This window comes from Phyllostomus hastatus, unplaced genomic scaffold (assembly GCF_019186645.2).
Source record: "Phyllostomus hastatus isolate PE091 unplaced genomic scaffold, TTU_PhHast_1.1 phas_scaffold_46, whole genome shotgun sequence".
Lineage (NCBI taxonomy): Eukaryota > Metazoa > Chordata > Mammalia > Chiroptera > Phyllostomidae > Phyllostomus > Phyllostomus hastatus.
This window is the reverse complement of record NW_025334032.1, coordinates 4,535,051-4,559,881: the sequence shown is the minus strand read 5'-3', so window position 1 is coordinate 4,559,881 and position 24,831 is coordinate 4,535,051. Positions and strand designations below refer to the sequence as shown.

General features: G+C 42.3%; 1 protein-coding gene across 1 annotated transcript in view; it reads left to right on the top strand.

Moving 5' to 3' along the window:
• Positions 1 to 874: 874 nt before the first annotated feature.
• The window catches only part of SLC15A1 (solute carrier family 15 member 1), a 74,438-nt gene continuing 50,481 nt past the window's right edge, over positions 875 to 24,831 (top strand). The window contains exon 1 of the mRNA XM_045821832.1: positions 875 to 994. Coding sequence (XP_045677788.1) covers positions 991 to 994 — 4 coding nt within the window. The 5' untranslated portion in view covers positions 875 to 990. The remainder of the gene's footprint in view (positions 995 to 24,831) is intronic.

Below are 24,831 nucleotides of genomic sequence, written 5' to 3'. Positions count from 1 at the left end.
ATCAGCTTTTCCAAGGTGTACCTTTTTATGGTCATAGTTTCCATGGATTGGTCAGCACAGAGAAGAGGGTTATTAGTCATTTCAGCTGCTCCTGGCAACACCTGCCTGGTTTTGATGACTTTTCTGGGCCTGGAGCTGAAAATACAACTGAGGCCTAAATGTTATCTCAGGGGGGAATGTCAGGGGTCTAAACCACAAGACCAGTGATATGCCAGGGGAGGAGAGGACTCCTTGGGGGCCAGGCAGCACCAGTTTTCTCCATTATCAGGCACCAGGGGCTTACCACCCTGGTGATCTTTTGTATCTGGCTGTAAATTGCTCAGCCAGTATGTTCAGCTCTCTGTCTCGGTTTCCCCATTCTACTTGCCAAGGTATTTTCCTAGCTTCTTACTAACCTTCCTCCAAAAGATAGGTAGAATCCTTCAGAAACGCTTTCCATGGGTTCACATTCCAGGTGTGTGCAGGTGGCACACATGTGAAACTGGTCAATGCCCCACCCACTTTGCTTCCTGCTGCAGAAGTGTGTTTTCTCAGTGCAGTGGTTTCCAAAGTGGAGTCCTCAGGAGCAGCAGCAAAATCACATTAGAATTTGTCGGAAATGCGAATTCTGGGGCCCACACCCCAACCTACCATGTCAGCAAATAGGGTTGAGGCACAGACCTGCATTTTGAGAAGCCCTCCAAGTGACTCAGATGAGCACTCACGTTGGGGTGTCCCTACCCCAGGACTCCCGCTGCCACGTGCAGCCCTGCCCCTTGCTCAAAGGCGTCCCAGGGCTGGGCACGGGACAGGTATCCCTCTGCTGAGGCTCAAGGAGCTCTTAACCTCTGCTCCCTGGGTGGAGTCCGGCCGACCCGCCCGCACACCTCCAGCTGCGCAGGTGGCTGGGCAGGGCCTGGAAATAAAATCAAAGGAGCAACACCTTGAAAAAAGGTCTTCCTGCCTAGACTCCTCGGTCGCCAGTCCCTGGAAGCCCTTGGATCCGCCACCATGGGTAGGCTTGTGTGTCCGGGCTCGGGCAGGGTTTTCGGAGGCTGCGTGGTCAGGGCGCTTGAGAGGGAGGGGGCGTCAAGGGTCCAGCCGGGCTGCGACGTTGGTCCCCTCTGTCGCCTGCGGCTCGCGGACCGGCACGCCGTGCCGGGAGGGATGGCACCGCGGGCGAGCTCAGGGATGCACGGCAGGGACTGGTCGCAGCAACGAGAAGCGATGAGGGGTTAGTGGAGCTGGAGTTTGAGGGCTCTGGGGAAGTTACTGCGTGTGGGATCGCCCTGCCAGGGGGTGTCTTGGCTCCCAGGTGAAGATGTGGAGGGCCCTGAGGTGCCCTGACTCAGAGATTGCAAGATTGAACGCAATAACTTTGACCGGCCCACGCCTGTTAGGAATCGTCAGTCCTCGGATTGTAGTCTGGAGGTGTGGGCATGAAAGCAGGGCTAGCAGAATCTCCACCCACCTTGGGCGCTTAGCGGCTGGTGACCGCAGAGCTCCAGAGTGAGTCCTGCCTGGCCCAGACGAACTGGGGCTGGCCCTTTGTGACCCTTCTTTTTATTCTGTCACTATCCTCAGACTTCAAGAGAAGGCAAGAGGAGAGTTGCTGGTTCTCCATAGGTAGGGTGTCAGCAGAACATCTAGGAAACAACTACATGCTTCCCGCTTCAGAATAAACCACTCTGCAATAAATGCAGAAGCAGAGAGTAGGGTTTGGAAGACACCAGAGGTCAGCCAGACCTCTTCTCCCTTAAACATGGGGAAAACAAATCAAGTGATTCACCTGGGTGCCATGGATGGGCCCAGGCAGGGATAGTGTGGCTTTGGGGGTCAGACTCTAACCTGCCAGCCCTAATACTCCTATTCTACCACTTGCTACTTCTATGATTTTGCCTCAGTAAAATAAATTCTTTGGGTCAGACTTCCTCAGCCATTGAACAGAAGTATCAGTACTGACCTCAGTGGCTGTGTTACAGTGTACAAGAGTGTTACACCTGTGTGGGCTCACAGTCTCACTGTCCCGTGCATTGTCATGGTTCTGAGGAACCAGTTCTGAGTGTTCCCCATGTGGAACTCATAGTTGTCTAGCTGTGCTGTTCCAGAAAGATGCTACAGCCTCTCTCTCAGGTGCAGGTGCAGGTGCAGGTGCAGGCTGTCAGCAGTGTGTGCTTCGCAGACAGACTGACTCCTGGGTTGGAGTTCTGGATCCCACCTCAAACACTATTGGCTTGTCAGTTGGTTAACTTTTCTGGGAGGTGATCTGAGTATTGGTTTTGGTCTTTAGGTGGCAAATACCTGAATAGCATCTGTGCTGATTTACAACTTCCCTAAAACATTTCCAGTCAGGATGGCCAATTATTGATGAATGAACACAACTAGCTTTTGAAACGTAGCCCTAGTGAACTGAATTTTTCCAGTTTACAAATTTGTTCTTAAGTAGTTTTGTTTTCATTTTGCATCTGAGTTTGGCATAGCATGTGAGTAGCAATGAAAAGTTTATATGCAAGCAACAGTTTTATTTTTAACTCAGGTTCTAAATTTTCAGTATCTAGGTTTAGTTAGTAAGTGCAAAAAATAATTAGAAAATGTTTTTAGTAAAGATCTAGCAGTAACTTCCCCTTTTAAGAACAGATCTTTGGTGCTTAGATTATGCCAAGTTCTTTCAGATCCCCTGGTGACTGAAGGGGACACTTGGAACAGTTGATGAATACAGCAGGAGGGAAAGAAGCAAGGAAATGGTTCACAGGAAAAAATGTTTGCATTGAGCTAATTTCATTTCATGTGTTGTTGGAATTAATTTTCACACCAGGTTCTTTCTCTCACCCTAGGAATGGAGAGGCAGAAATTATGACCGAATAAGAAAGTGAGAGATGTGATGAGAGTCAGAACTGTACTATTAAGGCACTAGTTAGACTTAGTAACACAAGCAACAAGAATCCACAAGAATAAACTGGATAGAAAATTGCTTTGGGGTGGGGCTGGATAGCTAAATCTGGCTGCAGAATCTGGTTAGAATCTCTAATGCCAACACTTTGCTTTAAGAGGAGTCAGCAAACTTCTCTTGCAAAGGGTCAGCTAGTCAGTATTTTTGGCTTTAGGGACTATACAGTTGAGTGACAACTACTCAACTCCACCTTTGTAGTTCCAAATACATAAACAAATAGGTGGAGTTGTATTTGTTGTTGTTGTTTTAAAAATATTTTATTGATTATGCTATCACAGTTGTCCCATTCCTGCTGTTCATTCCCCTCTACCCTGCACATCCTCTCCCACCCACATTCCCCGCCTTTTAGTTCATGTCCATGTGTCATAAGTTCTTTAGTTTCTACATTTCCCATACTATTCTTGCCCTCCTCCTGTCTGTTTTCTACCTACCATCTATGCTACTTATTCTCTGTATCTTTTTCCCCTCTCTCCTCCTCTGTTGCTAACCCTCCATGTGATCTCCATTTCTGTGGTTCTGTTACTGTTCTAGTTGTTTGCTTAGTTTGTTTTTGTTTTTGTTTTAGGTGTGTTTGTTAATAATTGTGAGTTTGCTGTCATTTTACTATACATGTTTTTTATCTTCTTTTTCTTAGGTAAGTCCCTTTAACATTTCTTAAAATAAGGGCTTGGTGATGATAAACTGCTTAAACTTGACCTTATCTGAGAAGCACTTATCTGCCCTTCCATTCTAAATGAAAGCTTTGCTGGATAGAGCAATCTGGGATGTAGGTCCTTACCTTTCATGACTGAATACTTCTTTCCAGTCCTTTCTTGCCTGCAAGGTCTCTTTTGAGAAAGCAGCTGACAGTCTGATGGGAACTCCTTTGTAGGTAACTGCCTCCTTATCTCTTGCTGCTTCTAGGATTCTCTCCTTCATTTTAATCTTGGGTAATGTAATTATGATGTGCCTTGGTGTGTTCCTCCTTGGGTCCAACTTCTTTGGGACTCTCTGAGCTTCCTGGACTTCCTGAAAGTCTATTTCCTTTTCCAGATTGGGGAAGTTCTCCTTTATTATTTGTTCAAATAACTTTTCCACTTGTTGATCTTCTTCTTCTCCTTCTGGTACCCCTATAATTCAGATGTTGGAACGTTTCAAGATGTCCTGGAGGTTCCTAAGCCTCTCCTCTTTTTTTAAATTATTTTTTCTTCATTCTTTTCTGTTTGATTGTTTCTTTCTTCCTTCTGGTCCACTCCATTGATTTGAGTCCCAGTTTTCTTCCCATCACTATTGGTTCTTTGTGCATTTTCCTTCATTTCACTTAGTGTAGCCTTCATTTTTTCATCTAATTTGTGACCAAATTCAACCAATTCTGTGAGCATCCTAATCACCATTGCTTTGAACTGTGCATCTGATAGGTTGGCTATCTCTTTGTTTCTTAGTTGTATTTGCTATGGAGCTTTCATCTGTTCTTCTGTTTTGGCCATTTTTTTTTGTCTTGTCGTGCCTGTTACATATGGGGGGTGGAGCCTTAGGTGTTCACCAGGGCAGGGCAACACAGTTGCTGGGTTGTGATGGTGTATATGGGGACAGGGTCCAAGAGGGAACAATGGTGCTTGCTCTGCTCTCTGTCAGATTTCAGTCCCTTCCCGTGCTTCCCCCAAGCAAACTGGGCCATTCTGGTGCTGATTCCCATGTGAGTGGACTTGTGTACATTCTAGAACCCTGTGGGTCTCCCCAGTGAACTCTCCTGTGAGGCTGGGAGTCTTTCTCTGGGTCTCAGCCCCCACAGATGTTTTCAATCGGTGTTTTGAGGCTTTATTTCCAGGCTCTGGGGACCCTGGGCTGTGCGGTCTGTCTTGCTCCTGAGTTTCACCTGATTTATTTGCACTGGAATATGGGACCACTCAGTCAGCCAGCTACCTTGTGTGCAGTGCCTCAATTCACAATCGCTGCCTCGATTCACAATCACCGCCTCGCTGGATATGTCCGGTGCCACCCAGCACCGAGGGTCTGCCAGCCACCTCCTGCACACCCAGGGTTTTCCCGCTGCCATCTTGTGCACCCAGGGTGCCTTGCATGCCTGGTGCCACCAGTTTTTGTGCCGAAACCCCTCTCTGCCCAGCCATCTGCCCACTGGTCAGGATGAATGTGTATATTTTAACTCCTTGGTTGTCAGACTTCCATACAGTTCAATTTTCTATCAGTTCTGGTTGTTATTTTGTTTCTAAATTGTTGTTGTTTTTATTTTGTTTGTGCGAGGAGGCACAGTGTTTCTACCTATTCCTCCATCTGGGCTGGAAGTCCTAGAGTTGTATTCTAATAAAACTTTATTTATGGCCCTGGCCAGGTTGGAGCATGGTTCCATGCAGCAGTAGGTTGTAGGTTTGATTCCCAATCAGGGTTTGCAGGTTCAATCCCATTGGGTTGCATATGGGAGGAAACCAATCGATGTCTCTCTCTCTCTCTCTTTCTCTCCTCCCCACTCCTTCATCTCTTTAAAATCAATAAATGTATCCTCAGATAAGGATTTTTTTGTAGCCCTTAACTACACAAGGGCTGTCTTGTGTAGTTAAGTCTCAGAATGACTGAGGACCCCTCAAGTGACTGGAGAGCCTCCTCTCAGGCCTTTGTGGAGCTAGACTTGCTTTGAAGATTTTAAGTACTTGATCTCTATCCTCTCACCCCACCCCACGTTCTTACCCACAGTTTAGCAAGCATCTACATTAAATCTGTTGCTATCACAAATTACTTTGGTCTGAAAAACCATAGATCCTGCTCTGTCATTTGCCACGTATTTGACTGAAGATTAATCAGACTCATAGATTGAGAACAGGATAACAGCTAAGGGGGTGAGAGAAGATGAGGGAATAGAGGGATTGAGCAAAAAAGAAAAAGGATTCAGACATAGACAAGTGTGATGGTTGTGGGGTGGGATGAGGGGATGTAAGGGAACTAAATGGTAATGGAAAAAAATATAATAGGAAAAGAAGAGAAAATTAAGTATGAGGAGGCTTCAAGTTCTTCCTCTTCTGGGGCCTCCAGACTGATTTGTGAAACTTACTCACTTAAGAAAGGACAGTTTATTATGTTCCTGACCCTCTTCCCCAGTTATCAGCCTCCTGCTTGAGCATAAAATGATGGATTAGTCTTAAAGGTGTGGAAGACCAGGCTATTAAAAAACCTTTCTGCATCCTCTCCTTTTGCTAGAGGCTCTTGGGTAAACCAGTGAACAATACTGAGGTCCCAGAGCAGCTGGCACTTCTGCTACAGGCTGTATATGCACAGCTAGAATCTGAGATGGCGGCACACCAAAAGTGGCCTTGGGCTCTGACCCCTGGGAGAATCTTCTTCCTCCCAGACAGCAAGAAGAAAAAACTGACATTGGTTCTTCCATGTTGGCATGACTCTAAGTCAGTGGTCTTCAAACTTTAGCATGCATCAGGATCACCAGAGTGAGGGCTTATTCCGACAGGCTGCCAGGCCCTATCACTAGAGTGTCTGCTTCAGGATATCTAGGACAAGGTTCAAGGGTTAATGTTTGTACAAGCCACCAGGTGCTGGAGCTGTTCCCAGGACCACACTTGGAGAATCACTGCTTTCAATGACAGACTCTCTTTTTCTTGACCCTCGCCTTGGCCACATGTTGCCACTGTGCCCCCAAATAAGGTCATGGCTAGAAGATCTCAAGAAGTCTGGCCCCTGGCTTATCCATGATGGTCAAGTTTTGGGTGAATTTGAAAACTAGTTTGCAAAGGCTCAGAACCTGTGGTGGAAAAGAATAGAAGTGATGAATCTATATAGCCCAGCAAAGGCTGGCAGGGAGCAGACCTAAATTCCTTAAAAATCTATGCAGATATTTATTTGCCATGTAAAGGTAGAAAAGAGTCCTGCCTTGAAGAAATACATATACTCAGGAACAGAAACACAAGCCCATAAACAACATTTTTCCACATTAAGTTACAGTTGAGGCGCATGAAGTATAAGACCAGTGAAAGCAGCCCCTAATAGTTGCTTGTCAAAGTTGGATGATTTGCCATCTTAATGCTAAATTTTTACATAATCCTCCATACCTCTGCAAAATGTCCCGAGTGGAAGTATTCCATTATTGGTTTACTTGGATTTTTGGATTAATAATTTTCCTGCTGCCTTTTGAGTCACTATTAGTTAATGGGCTTGTTGAGCCACTGGGAAAGTTCACTAGTGAGAGGGACAGTCATCAGGGCATGAGCGGAAGCATGGAACTGGAACTACACAACCAGCTATGTCCCCTCCCAGTGTAGCTCATGGACACAATTGCATCTTGATTTCATCCCTGTCAGGAGAAAAAGTAGGTAGGTGTTCCAGGTGAGCTGATAAGGAACTAAAACCAAGAGTAGACTCTGAGGATGATGAAAGAATGAGAGCAGTATCGTAAACAGGTGAATGAGAACATTGACTCATAGACTGGGGTTGCAACACAAAGAACCAGAGAATTGCTATTTTGTAATTTTGTCTATTGGTTTCAGAGGCCAGAAATATATCACTGAGAAAAATGGTCACAGGGTCATCTCATGGGGTTGTTTTGAACAGGGTTGTGTTAGACAGGCCTGGCCATGCTTGTGTTCACTGCTGAGATTGGATGCAAGTACAGCTAATGATTCACTGGACAGTCTCCACAGTTGGAAATTACCACAGTCAAGGGGAAGGAATAGGATCCTCATAGATGATTTAGTTCCTCCAGATTGCAAACTAACCAAGGCCTCCCACTGGTCTGCCAAAAGGAGTCTCTCATTGGGTTTGGGTTTAGAGTCATCAGTTATTGTCTGGAGCTTATATAACTGAGCAAACACCCAAAGGAAAACATGCTTTAAGAATCAGACTTAAGACTGGAAAGTTCACAAAATTTACTCACATGTGACAATTCATTAAAAGCTCACATACCAAGCATTTGAAACTTCTACAAACCACCCCAAGTGGGAAGATTTTGTTATAAAATCTATTACAACTATCAGGAGATATATTTCAGATGTTCTTAGAGGAATGAATCTTTTTTTTCACTTAGCCAAAACATATAAGTTCATATGGTGTGTTTGTTTCCCATGGCCACTATAAGAAAAGTAGCACAAACTGGGTGGTTTAAAGAAACAGAAACCTCTATGGGCAGGAGGAAGATGTAATTGAGGTAGGAGGGAACAGATTCCACTTCCCCTACACATGGGAGAAGATCCTAGCTGATCAACGGAGTAAAAGAGAAAACAGCCAACAGTACATCAGCATATATAAAAATAAGAGACCAAAAATTGTGGCAGAACCAAAAACCAGATGGTAATGAGAGTGCTTCAGGACAATAAGATCCCAGGGACCAGGATAGCATGGGGACCAGGACGGCTGCAGCCCCAGGCCCTGTGCACCCCGGGTCTGCGATAGAGTCCTTGGGAGAGAGCTGGGGCAACTGCTCCCGCCTCGGCCAGACAAGGTCTGAGCAGCACTGGGAGAGACCTGGTTGCTTGAAGTCGCAAAGAGGGGAATAAGGATTAAGTGACAAACACAAAGGGGCTGTGAGCACCCATGGAGTCGGTGGACACCTGTTGGGGAGAGTTGAGACTCACACAGTGATGGGCCCTCACACTGATAGTAACAGGTCTGGCTGGAGAATTGGGCTGTGGGAGAAGCCAGGTCACTGTATGGAGCAGCAGTCTTGAGTAGGAGGAATTTCTCAAAAAGAAAAAGTGAAAAGACTGTTTGGGGAATTCTCCTGCAGCAATCACTCTGGCCTCCCCGCTACCCAGCCCAGCAGAGATCCCGAGGGTGCAGGGAAGGTTGCCAGGAAGTCCCTGAGCAACCCAATAGCACTGGGAAGGGTGTGTGCACCTGAGGGACTGAGGTAGCCTGGCTGAATGCATGCATGTTTGCACTGCAGCCAAGAGTGATAACCCCCAGGAAAAGCCTGGGTCCCACACCCAGGAGAGGCACTTGGGTAGCTGCCAGGAGGGTGTGCGCAAGGATGACTGAGTGCAGAACGGGAAGGAAGAAAAGCCATACCAATTGCTTCTCAGCCTGCTGCAGCCAGCAAGACCAGAAAAATGGCTTTGGCCACATTGAAACCAAGAGGCTTTTTAATTTAATTCTATTTTTATTGTTTTTTAATAACTTTTTATTTTTTATTATTTTTTATCTTTCAATTCCTTTTTCCTCTCTTTCCTTCTTTCTTGTTTTATTCTTTCTTCCTTTCTTTCCAACTTTATCTCTTCTTCCTTCCTTCTTCAGCCTTTAAAAAAAAAACATCTACAAGTAAGACAAAAAGAAAATAACCTCGAACTGTGAAAAGACCAGAGTTGGACCCAAAGAAGGGGCATCCCAACAGCTGAGACAGTGAGACAAATTTCACTTTGCTATTACAGAGAACCTCAAGTTATTGCATATTTGTATTATTATGATATTTTTCATTATTCTTTCATTTTTTATTTTAATAGTATTTTTGTATTCCTCTTCTTTCTGTATAGTCTGCTTTGCTTGGCTGGTTATATTGTATCATTTGACAGTTTTCCCCTGATGTCTCTTTCGCAGTGTACTACTAATTTACTGTCCTTCACTTCATTTGTGTTCCATTAGCACATTACTCAAGATCCTATACTCCCTATTTTTGTTATCCAGATCACATAGCTTCTGTCATATTATTGTTGCTCTAATATTATGTAAATAATAGCTGTTCCATACAATTGTAAATACTTCACAACACCCCTCCCAGATCTTAGCACACTTCAGAGTTTCCTGAACTCTATTACTGCAGTGGTTAACTCTATTCTCTCACACACTACACCTATTTACTATTCTTTACTCTCACCTTACCTCACAATCTGACCTCCAACAACCTCACTGCTTCCTAGATCCAACTCACAATCCTTCCCTCCCCAACAACAGTTTTATCTTCTTTCCATCCTTTCTAAAAATTGGCTAGTTGGTTGGAAGATCATGGTTAACACTATACATAGCCAAAGGATCTCCTATCTCTTCTCTACTGGCTGCTACTGTAAATATCATAGAATACTCTCTTGCTGTTTTAAACCATTTTTCCTACCCTCTCTAACTGATCACAAAAAAGAGTAGGTGGAAGCAGTGAACACAGGGATACCCACTGGAAGAGGAAACCCAAAAACAAAGAAACCACTAACAGATAACAACAGAAGAAGGTGAAGGAGGGAGTGGAAACCACACAAACCTCAATCCAGGACCTATCTGGAAATACAACTAAATAGTGAAGAAAATACCCAGTACAAAAATTGAACAACAGCAAGAGAGAATCCTCAAACCCTTGTACACATGGAATAATCAGCTTCAGCACAAACACCCTCATCAGCACAACAAAATACAAGAGATGGTGGACAGAGTGACCCTCATTTAACCAACTTGTGGGAAGGACCCATGAAAGAAAGACCCAACAACAATCAAAACCCACAGACAAACACAGAGCCAACTTAAATGACAACCCAAGACCAGTGAGCTTGGGAAATCAAGGAAACTGCACCACTGGATTTCACAGGTATTCTACCACAGAAGTTCACACCACAAACCCAGGGAGTCAGCACAGATCAATTTAAGAAGCAGAGGCTAACAAGAAGAGTCTCAGAAACAATGGGAAGACAAAGAAACAATCCCCAAATGAAACCAAAGGAGGAAGCCTCAGAAAGAATGCTAAATCAAACACAGGCAACTCAACTATCAGATATTGAATTCCAAGCAATGGTTATCAGGAAGCTCAATGAGCTCACAAAGAATTACCAGAAACTACAGGGAAACTGCAATGAACTCAGTGAAAACTATGTCAACATGAAAAAGGAAATAGAAACTATCAACAAGGGCCAAGATGAAATAAAGAATACAATTTCTGAACTGAAGAACACAGTAGAAGGAACCAAAAACAGGCTAGATGAAACAGAAGATCAGATCAGTGAGCTCGAAAACAAATTACAAAAAGAAAAAAAAAAAAAACCAGAAAGAGCAAGAACAGGAAAAGAGACTCAGAAAGAATGAAGAAGGATTAAGAGAAGTGCAAGACAATATGAAACATGATAATATCCATATAATAGGGATCCTAGAAGAAGAAGAATAAGAGCAAGGGATAGAAAACCTGTTTGAAAAAGTAATAATGTGAAAGTTCCCTAATTTGATGAGAGAAAAAGTCACACAAATCCAGGAAACACAGAGAGTCCCAATCAAGAGGAACCCAAAGAGGCCCACTTAAAGACATATGATAATTAAAATGGCAAAATACCAGGACAAAGAGAGAAACTTAAAAGCAGCAAGGGAGAAACAGGAAGTAATATACAAGGGAGCCCCAATAGGGTTAGCAGCTGACTTCTCAATGGAAATGGTCCAAGTCTCAGAAGAGAATGGCAAGAAATATTCCAAACAATGAGAACCAGAGTCGTGAAACCAAGGCTACTTTACCCAGCAAGGGTCTCAATCAAGATAGAAGGCCATAAGGAGCTTCCCAGACAGAAAAAAAAAACCAGCCTAATAAAAGAATACACCTGCACCAAACAAGCTCTGCCAGAGATGCTGAAGGAACTGCTTTAAGGAAAGGAAGGAAAAGAGAAGGAGAGGAGGAGGGAAGAGGGGGAGAGAGGAACACAGGTATGAAAATGGCAATGAATAAGTACCTATCAATAATAACATTAAATGTAAATGGATTAAATGCTCCAAACAAAAGACATGGAATAGCTCAATGGATAAGAAAGCATGACCCACACATATGCTGCCTACAAAAGACCCACCTTGGAACAGATATATACACAGACTGAAAGTGAAGGGCTGGAAACAAATATTCCAAGCAAAGGGACAGGAAAAAAAAGCCGGGGTAGCAATACTCATTCAGACAAAATAAATTCCAAAAAAGGGCCATAAAGAGAGACCCAGAAGATCACTACATAATACTCAAGGGAAGAATCCACCAAGAAGACATAAACATTGTAAATATATATGTACCCAACATAGGAGCACCCAATACATAAAGAAAATCTTAGAGGACTTCAAGAAACATACTGACAGCAACACAATTGTAGTAGGGGATTTTAACACCCCACTGTCAAAAATGGATAGATCTTCCAAACAAAATATCAACAAAGATATTGTGGCATTGAACAATGCCCTACAAGAAATAGGCTTAACTGATATATATATAGAGCCCTTCATCCCAAAGAAGCTAAATACACATTCTTTTCAAATGCACATGGAACACTTCAAAGACAGACCACATGATAGGATACTAAACAAGCTTCAACAAATTCAAGAAAATTGAAATCATACCAAGCATTTACTCTGACCACAAGGAACTGAAACTAGAAACCAACCCCAAGAGAAAAAACTCAAAACACTCAAAATCATGGAGACTGAATAGTATGCTATTAAACAATGAATGGGTCAAGAGTGAAATTAGGGAATAAATCAAAAAGTTCCTGGAAACAAATGAAAATGCACTCACAACAACCCAAAGCTTATGGGACACAGTGAAGGCGGTCCTGAGAGGGAAGTTCATAGTGATATGGGCCTACTTAAAAACAACAGAAACATTTCAAAAAAAAAAAAACAACTAACTCTACACCTACAAGAACTCAAGAAACAACAACAAAGACAGCCCAGAGCAAGGAGAAGGAAGGAAATAACCAAGACCACAGCAGAAGTAAATGACATAGAGTCTAAAAGCACAATTCTAAGGACCAATGAATCCAGGAACTGGTTCTTTGAAAAGATAAACAAAATCGACAAGCCTTTAAGCAGGCTCATCAAGAAAAAAAGAGAAAGGACCCAAATAAACACAATCAGAAATGAAATAGGAGAGATTAAAACTGATAGCACAGAAATACACAGGATTGTAAGAAATTACTATGAAGAACTTTATGCCAAGAAATTTGAAAACCTAGGTGAAATAGACAAATTTCTAAAAAAATGTAATCTTCCTAAACTGAGTGAAGAAGAAATACAAAGCCTGAACAGACCAATAACAGCAGATGAAATTGAAGCAGTAATCAAAAAATTACCGGCACACAAAAGTCCGGGTTTGGATGGTTTCACAGGAGAATGCTACAAAGCATTTAAGGAAGAACTAACCCCTATCCTTCACAGTCTATTCCCAAAAATCCAAAATGATGGAAGACTCCCAAATCCTTCTTATGAAGCCAGCATCATCCTAATTCCAAAACCAGATAAAGACACAACAAAGAAAGAAAACTTCAGGCTAATATCACTGTTGAACATAGATTCTAAAATCCTCAGCAAAATATTGTCAAACCGCATCCAAAAATACATTAAAAAATCATACACCATGGCCAAGTAGGATTCATCCCAGGGACTGAAGGATGGTTCGGTATTCACAAATCAGGAAGTGTAATACATCACATAAACAAAAGCAAAGACAAAAATCACATGATCATATCAATAGATGCAAAAAAAGCATTTCATAAGATAAGGTACAGCACCCGTTTATGATAAAAAAAAAAACACTCAGCAAAGTGGGAATAGAGAGAGCATTCCTCAACAAAATAAAGGCCACATATGAGAGACCTACAGCCAACACCATACTCAATGGGCAAAAACTAAAATCTTTTCCACTAAGATCAGGAACAAGACAAGGTTGTCCACTTTCACTACTTCTATTCAATATAGTGTTGGAAGTTTTAGCCACAGTGATCGGACAAGAAAAGGAAATAAAAGGCATCTAAATTGGAAAGGAGGAAACAAAATTGTCAATGTTTGCAGATGTCATGATAGTGCACCTAGAAAATCCTATAGACTCCACAAAAAAACTGCTGGACTTAATAAATGAATTTGGCAAAACAGTGGGATACAAGTCAATATCCAGAAATCAAAGGCATGTTCATATACCAAGAATGAAACAGCAGAAGCAGAAATCAAGAAAAAAAAATCCCATTTGAAATAGCAAAAAGAAAAATAAAATACCTAGGAATAAACCTAACCAAAGAGGTAAAAGACCTGTATTTAGAAAACTACATAACACTCAGGAAAGAAATCAAGGAACACACAAACAAATGGAAACATGTACCATGTTCATGGATTGGAAGAATTAATATCACCAAAATGTCCATACTACCCAAAGCAATTTACACATTCAATGCAAGACCTATTAAAGTACCAATGGCATATTTCACAGACATAGAACAAACACTTCAAAAATTTATATGGAACCATAAATGACCCCGAATAGCTGCTGCAATTTTGAGGAAGAAGAGTAAAGTAGGAGGGATCACAATACCTGACACTAAACTATACTACAAGGCCACTGTAATCAAAACAGCCTGGTACTGGCATAAAAACAGGCACATGGACCAATGGAACAGAACAGAGAGCCCAGAAATAAATCCAAGTCTTGACAGTCAATTAATATTTGACAAAGGGGGCAGCAACATAAAGTGGAGTAAAAAGTGCCTCTTCAAGAAATGGTGTTGGGAGACCTGGACAGCTACATGCAAAAAAAAAAGAAAGAAAGAAAGAAACTCAAGCACCAACTTACACCATACACAAAAATAAATTCAAGGTGGATAAAAGAGTGAAATATAAGTCATGACACCATTAAAGTCCTAGAGGAGAACATTGGCAGGAAAATCTCAGATATTCCACATAGCAACATTTTCACTGATATGTCCCCTACAGCAAGGGGCATAAAGGAAAGAATAAACAAATGGGATCTCATCAAAATAAAAAGTTTCTGCACAAATAAAGAAAACAGTATTCAAATAAAAATAGAGCCAACCATATGGGAAAACATATTTGCCAATGACACCTCAGACAAGGGTTTAATCTCCAAAATATATAAAGAACTTACACGACTCCACTCTAAGAAGACAAGCAACCCAATTTAAAAATGGGCAAAGGACATGAACAGACACTTCTCCAAGTAGGACATACAGAGGATCCAGACACACATGAAAAGATGCTCAGTATAGATAGCTATCTGAGACATGCAAATTAAAACCACAATGAGATACCACTTCATACTAGTCAGAATGGCCATCATAAACAAAGTGACAAGCAAGTGTTGGAGAGGTTGTGGAGAAAAGGGGACTCTAGTTCACTGTTGGTGGGATTGCAGACTGGTACAACCACTATGAAAAACAGTATGGAATTTTCTCAGAAAACTAAAAATGGATCTGCCTTTTGACCCAGTAATTCCACTGCTTAGGATTATATCCTAAGAACCCTGAAACACCAATCCAAAAGGACCTATGCACCCCAATATTCATAGCAGCGCAATTTACAATAGCCAAGTGCTGGAAGCAACTTAGGTGCCCATCAGTAAGTGAATGCATCAAAAAAAACCATGGTACATTTACACAATGGAATTGTATGCAGCAGAAAGAAAGAAGGAGCTCCTACCCTTTGCAACAGCATGGATGGAACTGGAAAGCATGATGCTCAGTGAAATAAGCCATGCAGTGAAAGATAAATACTATATGATCTCATGTTTAAGAGGAACCTAAACAAAACAAACAAACAAGCAAGATATAACCACAGGCACTGAAATAGAGAACAGGCTGACAGTGGCCATAGGGGAGAGGGGAGGGAATTTCAGGGGAAAAGGGGAAGGGTTTACAGAAACTAGTATAAAAGACACATGGACAAAACCCAGGGGGCAGTGGATATGGGAGGGAGGTGGGGAGGACTTGGAGGGATGGACTGGGATGGGAGTAAAAGACAGAAAACTGTACTTGAACAATTAAAATTAAAAAATAAAAAAGAAATCTCTATGTATTCTCTCATAGTTCTGAACATTGGAAGTTCAAAACCCAGGTATATGTAGGGCCATTCTTCTTCTGAAGACTCTTGGGGAGAATCTGTTCCATGGCTCCCTCTTAACTTCTTGGCATTCCTTGGCTTGGAGATGCATCACTCTGAACTCTTCCTCCATGATCACCTGGCCATCGTGCTCTATCTGTGTGTCTTCATCTCATCTCCCCTGTGTGCAAGTCTGTCCTTACATGGCTGTTTCCCTATAAGAACACCAGTCATATGGATTGAAGACCCATTCTATTCCAGTATGACCTCATTTTAACTCATTATATCTGCAGTGACCCTATTTCAAATAAAGTCACATTCTGAGATTCTGAGAAGGAAATGAGTTTTGGGGACACACATCATTGAACCCAGTATGCATGGTAATATAAAATGTTCCCTCTGAAATGTGTACATCACTGATGCATAATATTAGGTAGAAAATATTCTTCATGTGTAAAGATAACTATATTGCAACCTGCATCCTCAGCTTAAGATGCTAAATTTGGTGACTAGTGTCTTCCCCCAAAACAGCAGATGGACTTTTCTGATCATAGTTTAAATCAATTGTAAACAACAATCCTTTTAATAACAGAATTAGTATGTAGAAAACACTTCCCATATATAATATCTGGTGAATTAGAGATGCTCATAGTGATGTCATAGATTCAGGTAATTTACCTCAAATTAATTCTAAAAATTATGTCCATACTGTGGATAAAATTTCCAGGCAACATTTAGCTGTGGATAATGTTTAACCTTTTCTTTATAGTTGTTTTTTCTATGCATGCTTATTTAAAGATTACAAGAATGGAAAAAATGTGTCACCTAACATTTCTATGGAGAGTTGTTAGGTAACATCTAACAGAATTTAAAATATGCAAATATTTTACCAGCATTCTAGTTCTAGAAAATTCTTATAGATAGTCTCATGATAGGAATGAGGCATGTGAAATCTAAATATCAAGTGGGGGGAAATGTGCATTTTGTACATAGCTTTGTAGCCTCACACTTTCCATGATCATAAAGCAAATTTTCTAGCCAGGATTTAACATCTAAGAGTGAATCTTTGTCTCTGATATTTAGAGTCTCTAACTTAACTGCCTCCAAATCAACACCCTGCTCCCCCTGCCCAATGACAAGAATATTAGTTCCTTTTGATTTAGTGACACTTGTGTGTCTTTGGTATTGTTTTCTCACATGACAATAAACAATACTATTAGGGCCAATGCTAATAAATTTGCTAGTGTCTCCTGTTGGGTGTGTGTGACTACCTGTGGTGGGAGGGTGTTGTTCAGGTAGCTGATAGCTGCTTCCCTTCTTGTGCTGTTCTCTTATTTCATTTTGGAGCCTACTCTGAGGATAAGTCTGCCTTCTCTCTAACCTGAGAACTTACTCACTCTCAGCAATCATAGCACCTAAAGTAAGCCTGACTTGATGTGCAGAATAAAGGATGTTCTAGAATAAAAGACTGTCCAGGTGTAGATAAAGGACATCACATGGAGAACAAGTGCTGCCTTCCTAACACCCAGTAAAATCATCTCCCTGTAGTAACTGTTCCCTGCTACTACCTGAGGCAGAGCCTAAGCCTGTGCCTGGATCTTTCTGTTTTGCATAACAGGTCATTGCACATTAACTCTCTAGCACCCTCTGGACTGGCTGCCCTTTCCCTGCAATTGAGGAACAATCAATCTCGGAGCATGTCTACATGCCAGTTGGATCCTGAGACCCATAGGGATCATTTTTTTTTCTGAAAGAGAACAGAAGTGGTGGTCAGGATACACATATGTAGTTATGAAACAATGATAAAAGTCATAGTTTATTTATGAAACCATCAGAGGCAGCTATTATGGACCTCTTAAGCCTATCATTTTAGGCAAGCATGTGTAGAAGTCTTTTTGAAAGGTAAGAGAATATCTGTAGCATACAAAAATAGGCTGTATACTATAAATGTTCTCTGACTGATATGGGTTGACCTCTGTTGCTCCCCAAACCCCCAAATTTATGTGCTGAAGTCCTAACCCCTGGTACCTCAAAAAGTGACCTTGTTTGGAAATAAGATCATTGTAGATAAAATTGGTTCAGATGAGGTCATACTGGAGTAGGTGGGCCACTAATCCAATATTGAGGGTCCTTACAAAAAGGAAAAATTTGTACACAGACATGCACACAGGAAGGGGACCCTGTGAAGATGAAGGTAGAGATCAGGGTGATGCTCCTACAAGTTAAAGATTGCCAGTAAGCCACCAGAAGTTAGTGAAGAGGCCTGGAATAGATTCTCCCCCACAACCCTCAGAAGGAACAAGCTCTGCCCACACCTCGATCCTGGATTTGCAGCCTCCAGAATTGTGGGTCAATAAATTTCCATTGTGTTTAGCCACTCCATTTTTGGTATGTTGTTATGGCGGCCCCAGCAAACTAATGAGCTGTTTCCCTCAGTCCTGACCAGTGGACTCCCAAGCTGATAGACGAGGTGGTTTTAACCAAAGGCAAGGCAAGAAAGGCAAGGGCATAGCTGTCAGTCACACCTAGGACAAGGCAAGGACAAGACCTGGCTGATGTATAGCTAAAGACACAAGAAGGCAGTTTATTACACCCACAGCAAGGGAAGACTAGCCAAAGGTGCCAGCTCCCTGTGGTCCCTGTTCCCACAAAAAAAAGGGCAACACTGAAACAACAGGAGCTCACGATGGCAACATGTGTTGTGAGCTACCCTTTGCTGAGAAGACTATGACAGACTAAGACTAAGTGGTTTTATATTCTGTATCTGATTTCTGGGCAGGGAGCAGGGCAGAAGGTGTGGAAGCTGGACAGAAAACTCCATTCCTCATCAACGAGACTCACACCTTTGCCTGCATTGCCTGAGTGTATAACAAGTAAGGTTGCAAGTGCTCCAGAGCTGAGCCATTCCTTGCAATGGTATCATGCCAAAGTCACTTAATAAAACCTATGCTGTCCCGTTAGCACTGATTGCCTCATATTTCTAAAGCAGCTTCATGTTATTGGGGTTTAGTTGGCACTCTTAGTTCTGAAAGGGCTGATCACTCCTTAGCTTTTCACAATGGTGCAGACGAGGAAACGAGTGGCATGTTTAAAGTGACTTGATTCCTCAGAGCATACGTGAGTGCCTTCTGTGTTTATGTAGCTACTTGTTGAATATCAGAGAACAAATAGATACTCTCTTAGCGGGAAAGAAGGTGGTTGTGGAAAGGGAACTGTTTCTATAAAAAAAAAATTGGAGGATGGGCAGGGCCTCTGCCCATATGTGGACAGGCTGCATGAAGGCCCCAGCAAGAGGGCCCCAGGGTCTGGGATGTAGCCCATGCTCCATTCCCAAGCAATGCATCCTCCCAAGGACACCTTTTCTTATTGGAGCCAAGCTACTGTCCACTCATCAAGCTGTGCCTCCTGGGGAAGCATCTGGCCTGAAAGATCACAATTTCCTAATGGGTAAAAGAAGTGCTATGTGGACTAGCAGGGACCGTGAGAGTAGGACATGGGGCAAAACATTCAAGTAAGGGGGGGAAAAAGTCATCAAGTTGTTACCAGACAGGCACCTGGCCCTGAGTGGGTTGCCCTAGAGCCAGCTGTAGCGTGTGGGTTCTTGACTTTGTGTAGGAAAGATTTTACAACATGAGTCCAGGTGACTATGAGGGTACATTTATTAAAGATAGGGATAGTGAAACAAGGAAGCACTTAGCATAGAAAAAGCAACAGGAGAACCTAGGCTGGGCTGCCTTAACTCACTGGGAAGTCAGAGAAAAATGGGCCTTGAGGGCAACCTGGGACAAGCTGCTGCTATTGCCCATTGCCTTAGAGTTCAGGACTTGGGGGTGGCTGTGGGAAAGAAGTGGGGGAAGAAGAAGGGAATGGCCTGGGCTGCTCCCCAGAGGGCATGCACACTGGGTCCTTTGTCTTGGGGTTTTTATCTCTCTCTTGCAGGCAGGAATCTTAGGGGAGATCTCATGGGAGTGTTTCAGTAGAATATTTACCAGTTTTTCAGGTGTGCCCTTTCAGGGTCATGGTCTCCTCTGATTGGTCAGTGCCAGGGCAGAGGGTCTTTAATCGTTGTAGTTGGTTCTGGCATTGCCCACCTGGTTCTGCTGCTTTTCTGGCGCTGGAGCTGAAACACAAGTGAGGCTTAGATGTTATCTCCAGGGAGGTGACCTTTTGTATCTTCTTGTAAATTGCTGGGCCAGTTTGTTCAGCTGTGTGTCTCAGTTTCCCTACTCTACTTGCCAAGGAACAGTCAAAAAACAGGCTCAAGAAGAGCTGCTTCAGAAATGAGGGACTGGGTTACAGACACAGAATTTGGTCTAAAGTTCATCTGCTATTATGGAATCATTCATTTAAGGAGAGAAAAGCACTTTTCACTTCATTTTTTATCCTTACCCAAGGATATGCTTATTGATTTTAGAGAGGGACAGAGAGAGGAAGAGAAACATTGGCATGAGAGAGAAACATCTATTGGCTGCCTTTTGTATTCACCAAGACCAGGGATCGAACCTACAACCTAGGCATGTGCCCTGACTAGGAATTGAACCTTTGACTTTTCAGTTTAAGGGATGATGCTCCAACCAACTGAGCCACACAAGCCAGAGCACTTTTCACTCTTGATCAAAGTTGACCAATTTTGGGGAAAAAAATCAAAGCAAGTATGCAACACAAGGCACTCAAGTTTTTTCATCTTCCCCTGGATTCCCACATCACCTTGCCTCAGGTCAACCACAGTTATGCCTCATGCATATCCTGGTAGGCTCTTTTTGAAGTGGTACACACTGTTCTCTTAAAAAAAAGTGATGTGTGAGGCTCTAACTTTTTTCAGAAATCAGAACAACTTGCTTGGTCAGGGGCAGTTGACCAAAAAGATTTAAGATGGGGAGAAAATATGTGGAAGGCTGAGAGAGCAGGTGAGGTGCTAACTGCCCTAATGGTGCAGGAATCTATGAAGAGCCCGGCACAGAGGGAAAAGTCGTGTGCCTGCACTCTCTGTAGGGTGGAGGAAGATGGAAGTTAGATCCCAAATGACATTGAATGCTGTGTGGAGCAGCAGGTCTGACTGTACAGGTAACAGAGAGCAAGCAAGGTTTGAGAGCAGTCCTAAAATGCACCATCTAGGGAAGCTCAGGTTGAGTGGACAGGAGACTGGGAAGGTTAAAAAAGGATGGAGCCTTAGAAACAGGCAAAATTAGCAAAGGCCAGAATCATATCAGAGGAGCTAATCACCAGGATAGGAGTGACCACTTAGCATGCACATCTTTGCACCAGGCCCATCTCTTTATGCTCTGTAGTGTTGTTCTGGAGTAGTAGTGTAGTGCCATTCTAGACTTCAGCATAACCAGAAGGGCTTGATAACTTGCAGAAAGCCAGGCCCCACCCTCAGAGTTTCAGATTGTGTTGGTCTGGGATGGACCTGAGAGTTTGCATTTCTGATGAGTTATCAGGTGCTGCTGCTGGTGGTCCAGAGACCCCACTTTGAGACCCACTGTCCTGGGGAATTAAAAATTATCCTTAAACCCTTACAGCTACCCACATGTCACACACTGTAGTGCTGCCCATTGGAAAAGCAGCTTGATTGAAAAGCAATGCTTGCCACTGTGGCTTGCATTTGAGAATATTGACTTTTCTCTGTCCTAATCTCCATGTTTAAAGTTCCCAGGGTGACATCATAAGGACCTTCTGTGTTTGGTCAATGTGAGCAACCCTGGAGGGGACTGCATCTTTCATTGAGAGCCTTCTCACCCCTGCCAAGGCTTGCCATGGAAAATTCTTCTCCATATTTTCATTTTAAGTCAATTCATTCAAAACACCCATCTATACTACCCAGCTGTCTTCCTGGGGTGCAGTGAATAACAAACTTCATTTTATTAATGTAAACTCTGATTAATCAACTTGCAAAGAAGGTGTTAGCCTCTCTAGATGAAGGAATGGAGGTGATTAAGTGTTTTGAACAAAGCCACATGGCTAAGAAGAATGTCTTCAAGCTGCAGTTCAACCTCCTTATTTCCAAGGATCATGTCCTTCTCCCTATTAGATTCAGGAGCAGTATTGAGAGAGGAGTTCTCACCTTAATTCAGAAACCACTTAGGCTAAGAGTGAGGCTAAGTGTATTCTAGCAGAGACCACTACATTCCCTGGTGTCTCATGTGACCTACTTTGTGAGGCATGTGCATGGCCTAAAAACAATAACGATCAACTTAACTCATTTTAATCCTGGTTTATTAAACTATTGGTAGACCACTCCTGCTTTGCAGCACCCCTGGGAGGCAGCATCCATGCACTAGAGATGGAGAGTCAGTAACCTGCCGAAGAGAGCAGAGCACATACAGATGCTGCCAGATCACATCAAAAAGGCAGGTGCCAGGTATGGACTTCTAAGGCCCCAGGTAGAAAATGTAGCTTAGAAAAAAAAATACAAAAAGGGCATTCTGCCAACAAATAAAACTGCTAAGAAGTTCAAGACTTGGTTCTATATAAATTATGATAAAAACCTATGTTTACAAAGCTTGAGGCCACCCATGTGTTATTTCCTATTGCAGCTATAACAAATTAGCACAAACTTAGTGGCTTTAAATGTCACAAATATATTGTGTTACAGTTCTGGAGGTCAGAAACTGACCTGAATCTCACTGAGCTAAAATCAAAGTGTCAGCAGGGCTGTATTCCTTCTGGAGTTTCAAGGGGAGAAACCATTTCCTTGCCTTTTTTAGCTTCTAGAAACTACCATATTCCTTGGCTCTTGGTGGCCTTCCAGCAATTGCCATCACTCTAACCTCTGCTTCTTGCCTCATATCTCCTCCTTGGACTCTTTTAAGGACGCTTGTGATTGCCCTGAGGCCACCCAAATAATCCAGGGTGAACATTCCATTTCATGGTCTTTAACTGAATCACAGAGTCCCTTTGCTGGGGAAGGTAACATGGCCACAACTGCCAAGGATTAGGACATGGACATCTTTGGGGCACCAGCGTTCTGCATACCACACCACACAACTTTGGAAATACCATCTCTAATACATTATGCAACATTTAAAGTATTCCCCCAAGTTCATTCTTGGTAACGATAAGGAACAATTTTCTGTCAACATGAAGGTGAGAGCTCCTCTGTTAGACTTCAGCAAAATGTTTCATTCCTTCTCTCCTTAAGTCCGAGTACTAGAAACTCATTCTTTAAACCCATCATGGTGCTAAGGGAGTTTTTAATTTCTAGGTAACGAACAGTTAAAGTTATGATTTCCACCCCTAAATAGTTTAAAATGTGAAATGTGTTTTGTTAGATAGTAGGAAATAGTCACCTGAATGGAGAGATTTCATTAAGTAATGAGAAGTGTAGACTCCTTTGTTTTTCCTGATACTATCCCCAAGTCAGTAATCATAGAAATGTATAATGTATATTTATTTTATTAAATTCTTTAGCCAAAAGAAAGATAAAAGCACTGCTCATCTTAGAATAACAATAAGAACCAGTCTTGATCAGTGCTTGCCATGTGCCTGGTACTGGCTAAGCTATCTCCATGGCAAGTTTGATTCTAAACTGGCTTACTTGGATCAGTAGTTAAATCCAAGTAACCCATGAATGATACTAGAAACATCTGACCACTCAAATATGCTGATTAGATTTACTTTCAGGATACCAAGAACAGACACAGTTATACCAGAATAAACAGACTCTGCGACAGTTGAAATTTGAGTTCAGATTTAAGGCTCAACATAAGCACTGCTTCTGCTTTCTAAGATAGCAGTGCTTAATACACCTGTTGACACAGGTGTATTAAGATAATAAATACTGACTACAGTATTACATCTAGTAAATAGCTCTTAATTCTGCAGATGAGTTTATCAGCCTCTGCCCTGCAATACATGCCTTTTAAAAGTACACCTGTCAGAAAATTAAAAAACTTCCTGAGTGATGCTGTGTACTCAGATTTTTTCTTGAGTGAGCTTAGAAATACCATTTTCCATAATGTAGTTCTAGGTGTGATGGTTGTGATGGTTATAACAAGACCTAAGTTGTCTGATTGTTTTGGTCTCTTTTCTATAATCTTATTTATGTTTGAACTAAACAAAACCTTTGCCATTATTATTTAGCAAATAATCAGTGTTAAATAATATTTAGAAAAAAAATTATAGATGCTACCTTGGCCAAACAAAGCCTTTCCTTGAAAACCAAAATTCTGAGAAATTCGCAGAAGGCATGATTGCAGTGAAGATCTAGGCTATCTCTGTTGAGGTTGAGTGTCCATATCTCCCTCCTGTTTTTCTAAAGAAGGTTCATTGCAAGGACCAGTCTGTGGGTGTCAGTCCCTTCTGTGTCTTGTCTTTGGGAGACAATAGTAAGACAACATCATATGGAGTCTAAGTAGGCAGAACACTGTAAGGTCCTGCCATGTCCTCAAGAAGACAGAACACCATTGCAATGAAACTGGGCTTCAAATACTGCCAGCAGGCTTTATAAAACATGTGTCCTAAAATCCATACAGCTCAGCTTAATGGGCAGAAGGTGGCTAGCAGGAGGGGCAAATGCAACTAGCAAGTAGCAGAGCCAAGATCTGAACATGGTAATTGATGACTTGGCACTTTGGAATATATATTTATTCAACAAACATTCAATTTCCGCTCTGTTAAAAGCACCATGAAAGGTGCTAAAGACCCTGTGGTAGTAGAATTTCCCACTGAATGATGTGTCAAGCCCTGGGCTGAGGCTTTTCACATGGAACATTTACGGCAGTCCTGTAAGGTATGTGGCATTATCTTCATTTGATAGGTAGGCTGCCCAAGGTCACAGCTGGAAAGTAACCGGACTGAGATTTAATCATATGAACCCATGCCCGCATTCTTCACATGATGCCCCTCAAAGCAGCCCATTCCCACAAGGAAGTCTAACTGAGGAGAAAACCAGTCTTTTTTTATTGTTATTCAAGTACAGTTGTCTCCATCCCCCCAAATTCCCCCCAGCCATCCCCACTCCCCACCCTTGATCCTACCTACCTTTAATTTTGTCTATGTGTCTTTTATAGATGTTCCTGAAAACCCTTCCTCTTTTCCCCTCCCCCCTCCCCTCTGGTTACTGTCAGTTTGTTCTTAATTTCAATGTCTCTGGTTATATTTTGCTTGCTTGTTTGTTTTGTTCATGAGGTTCCACTTATAGGTGAGATCAT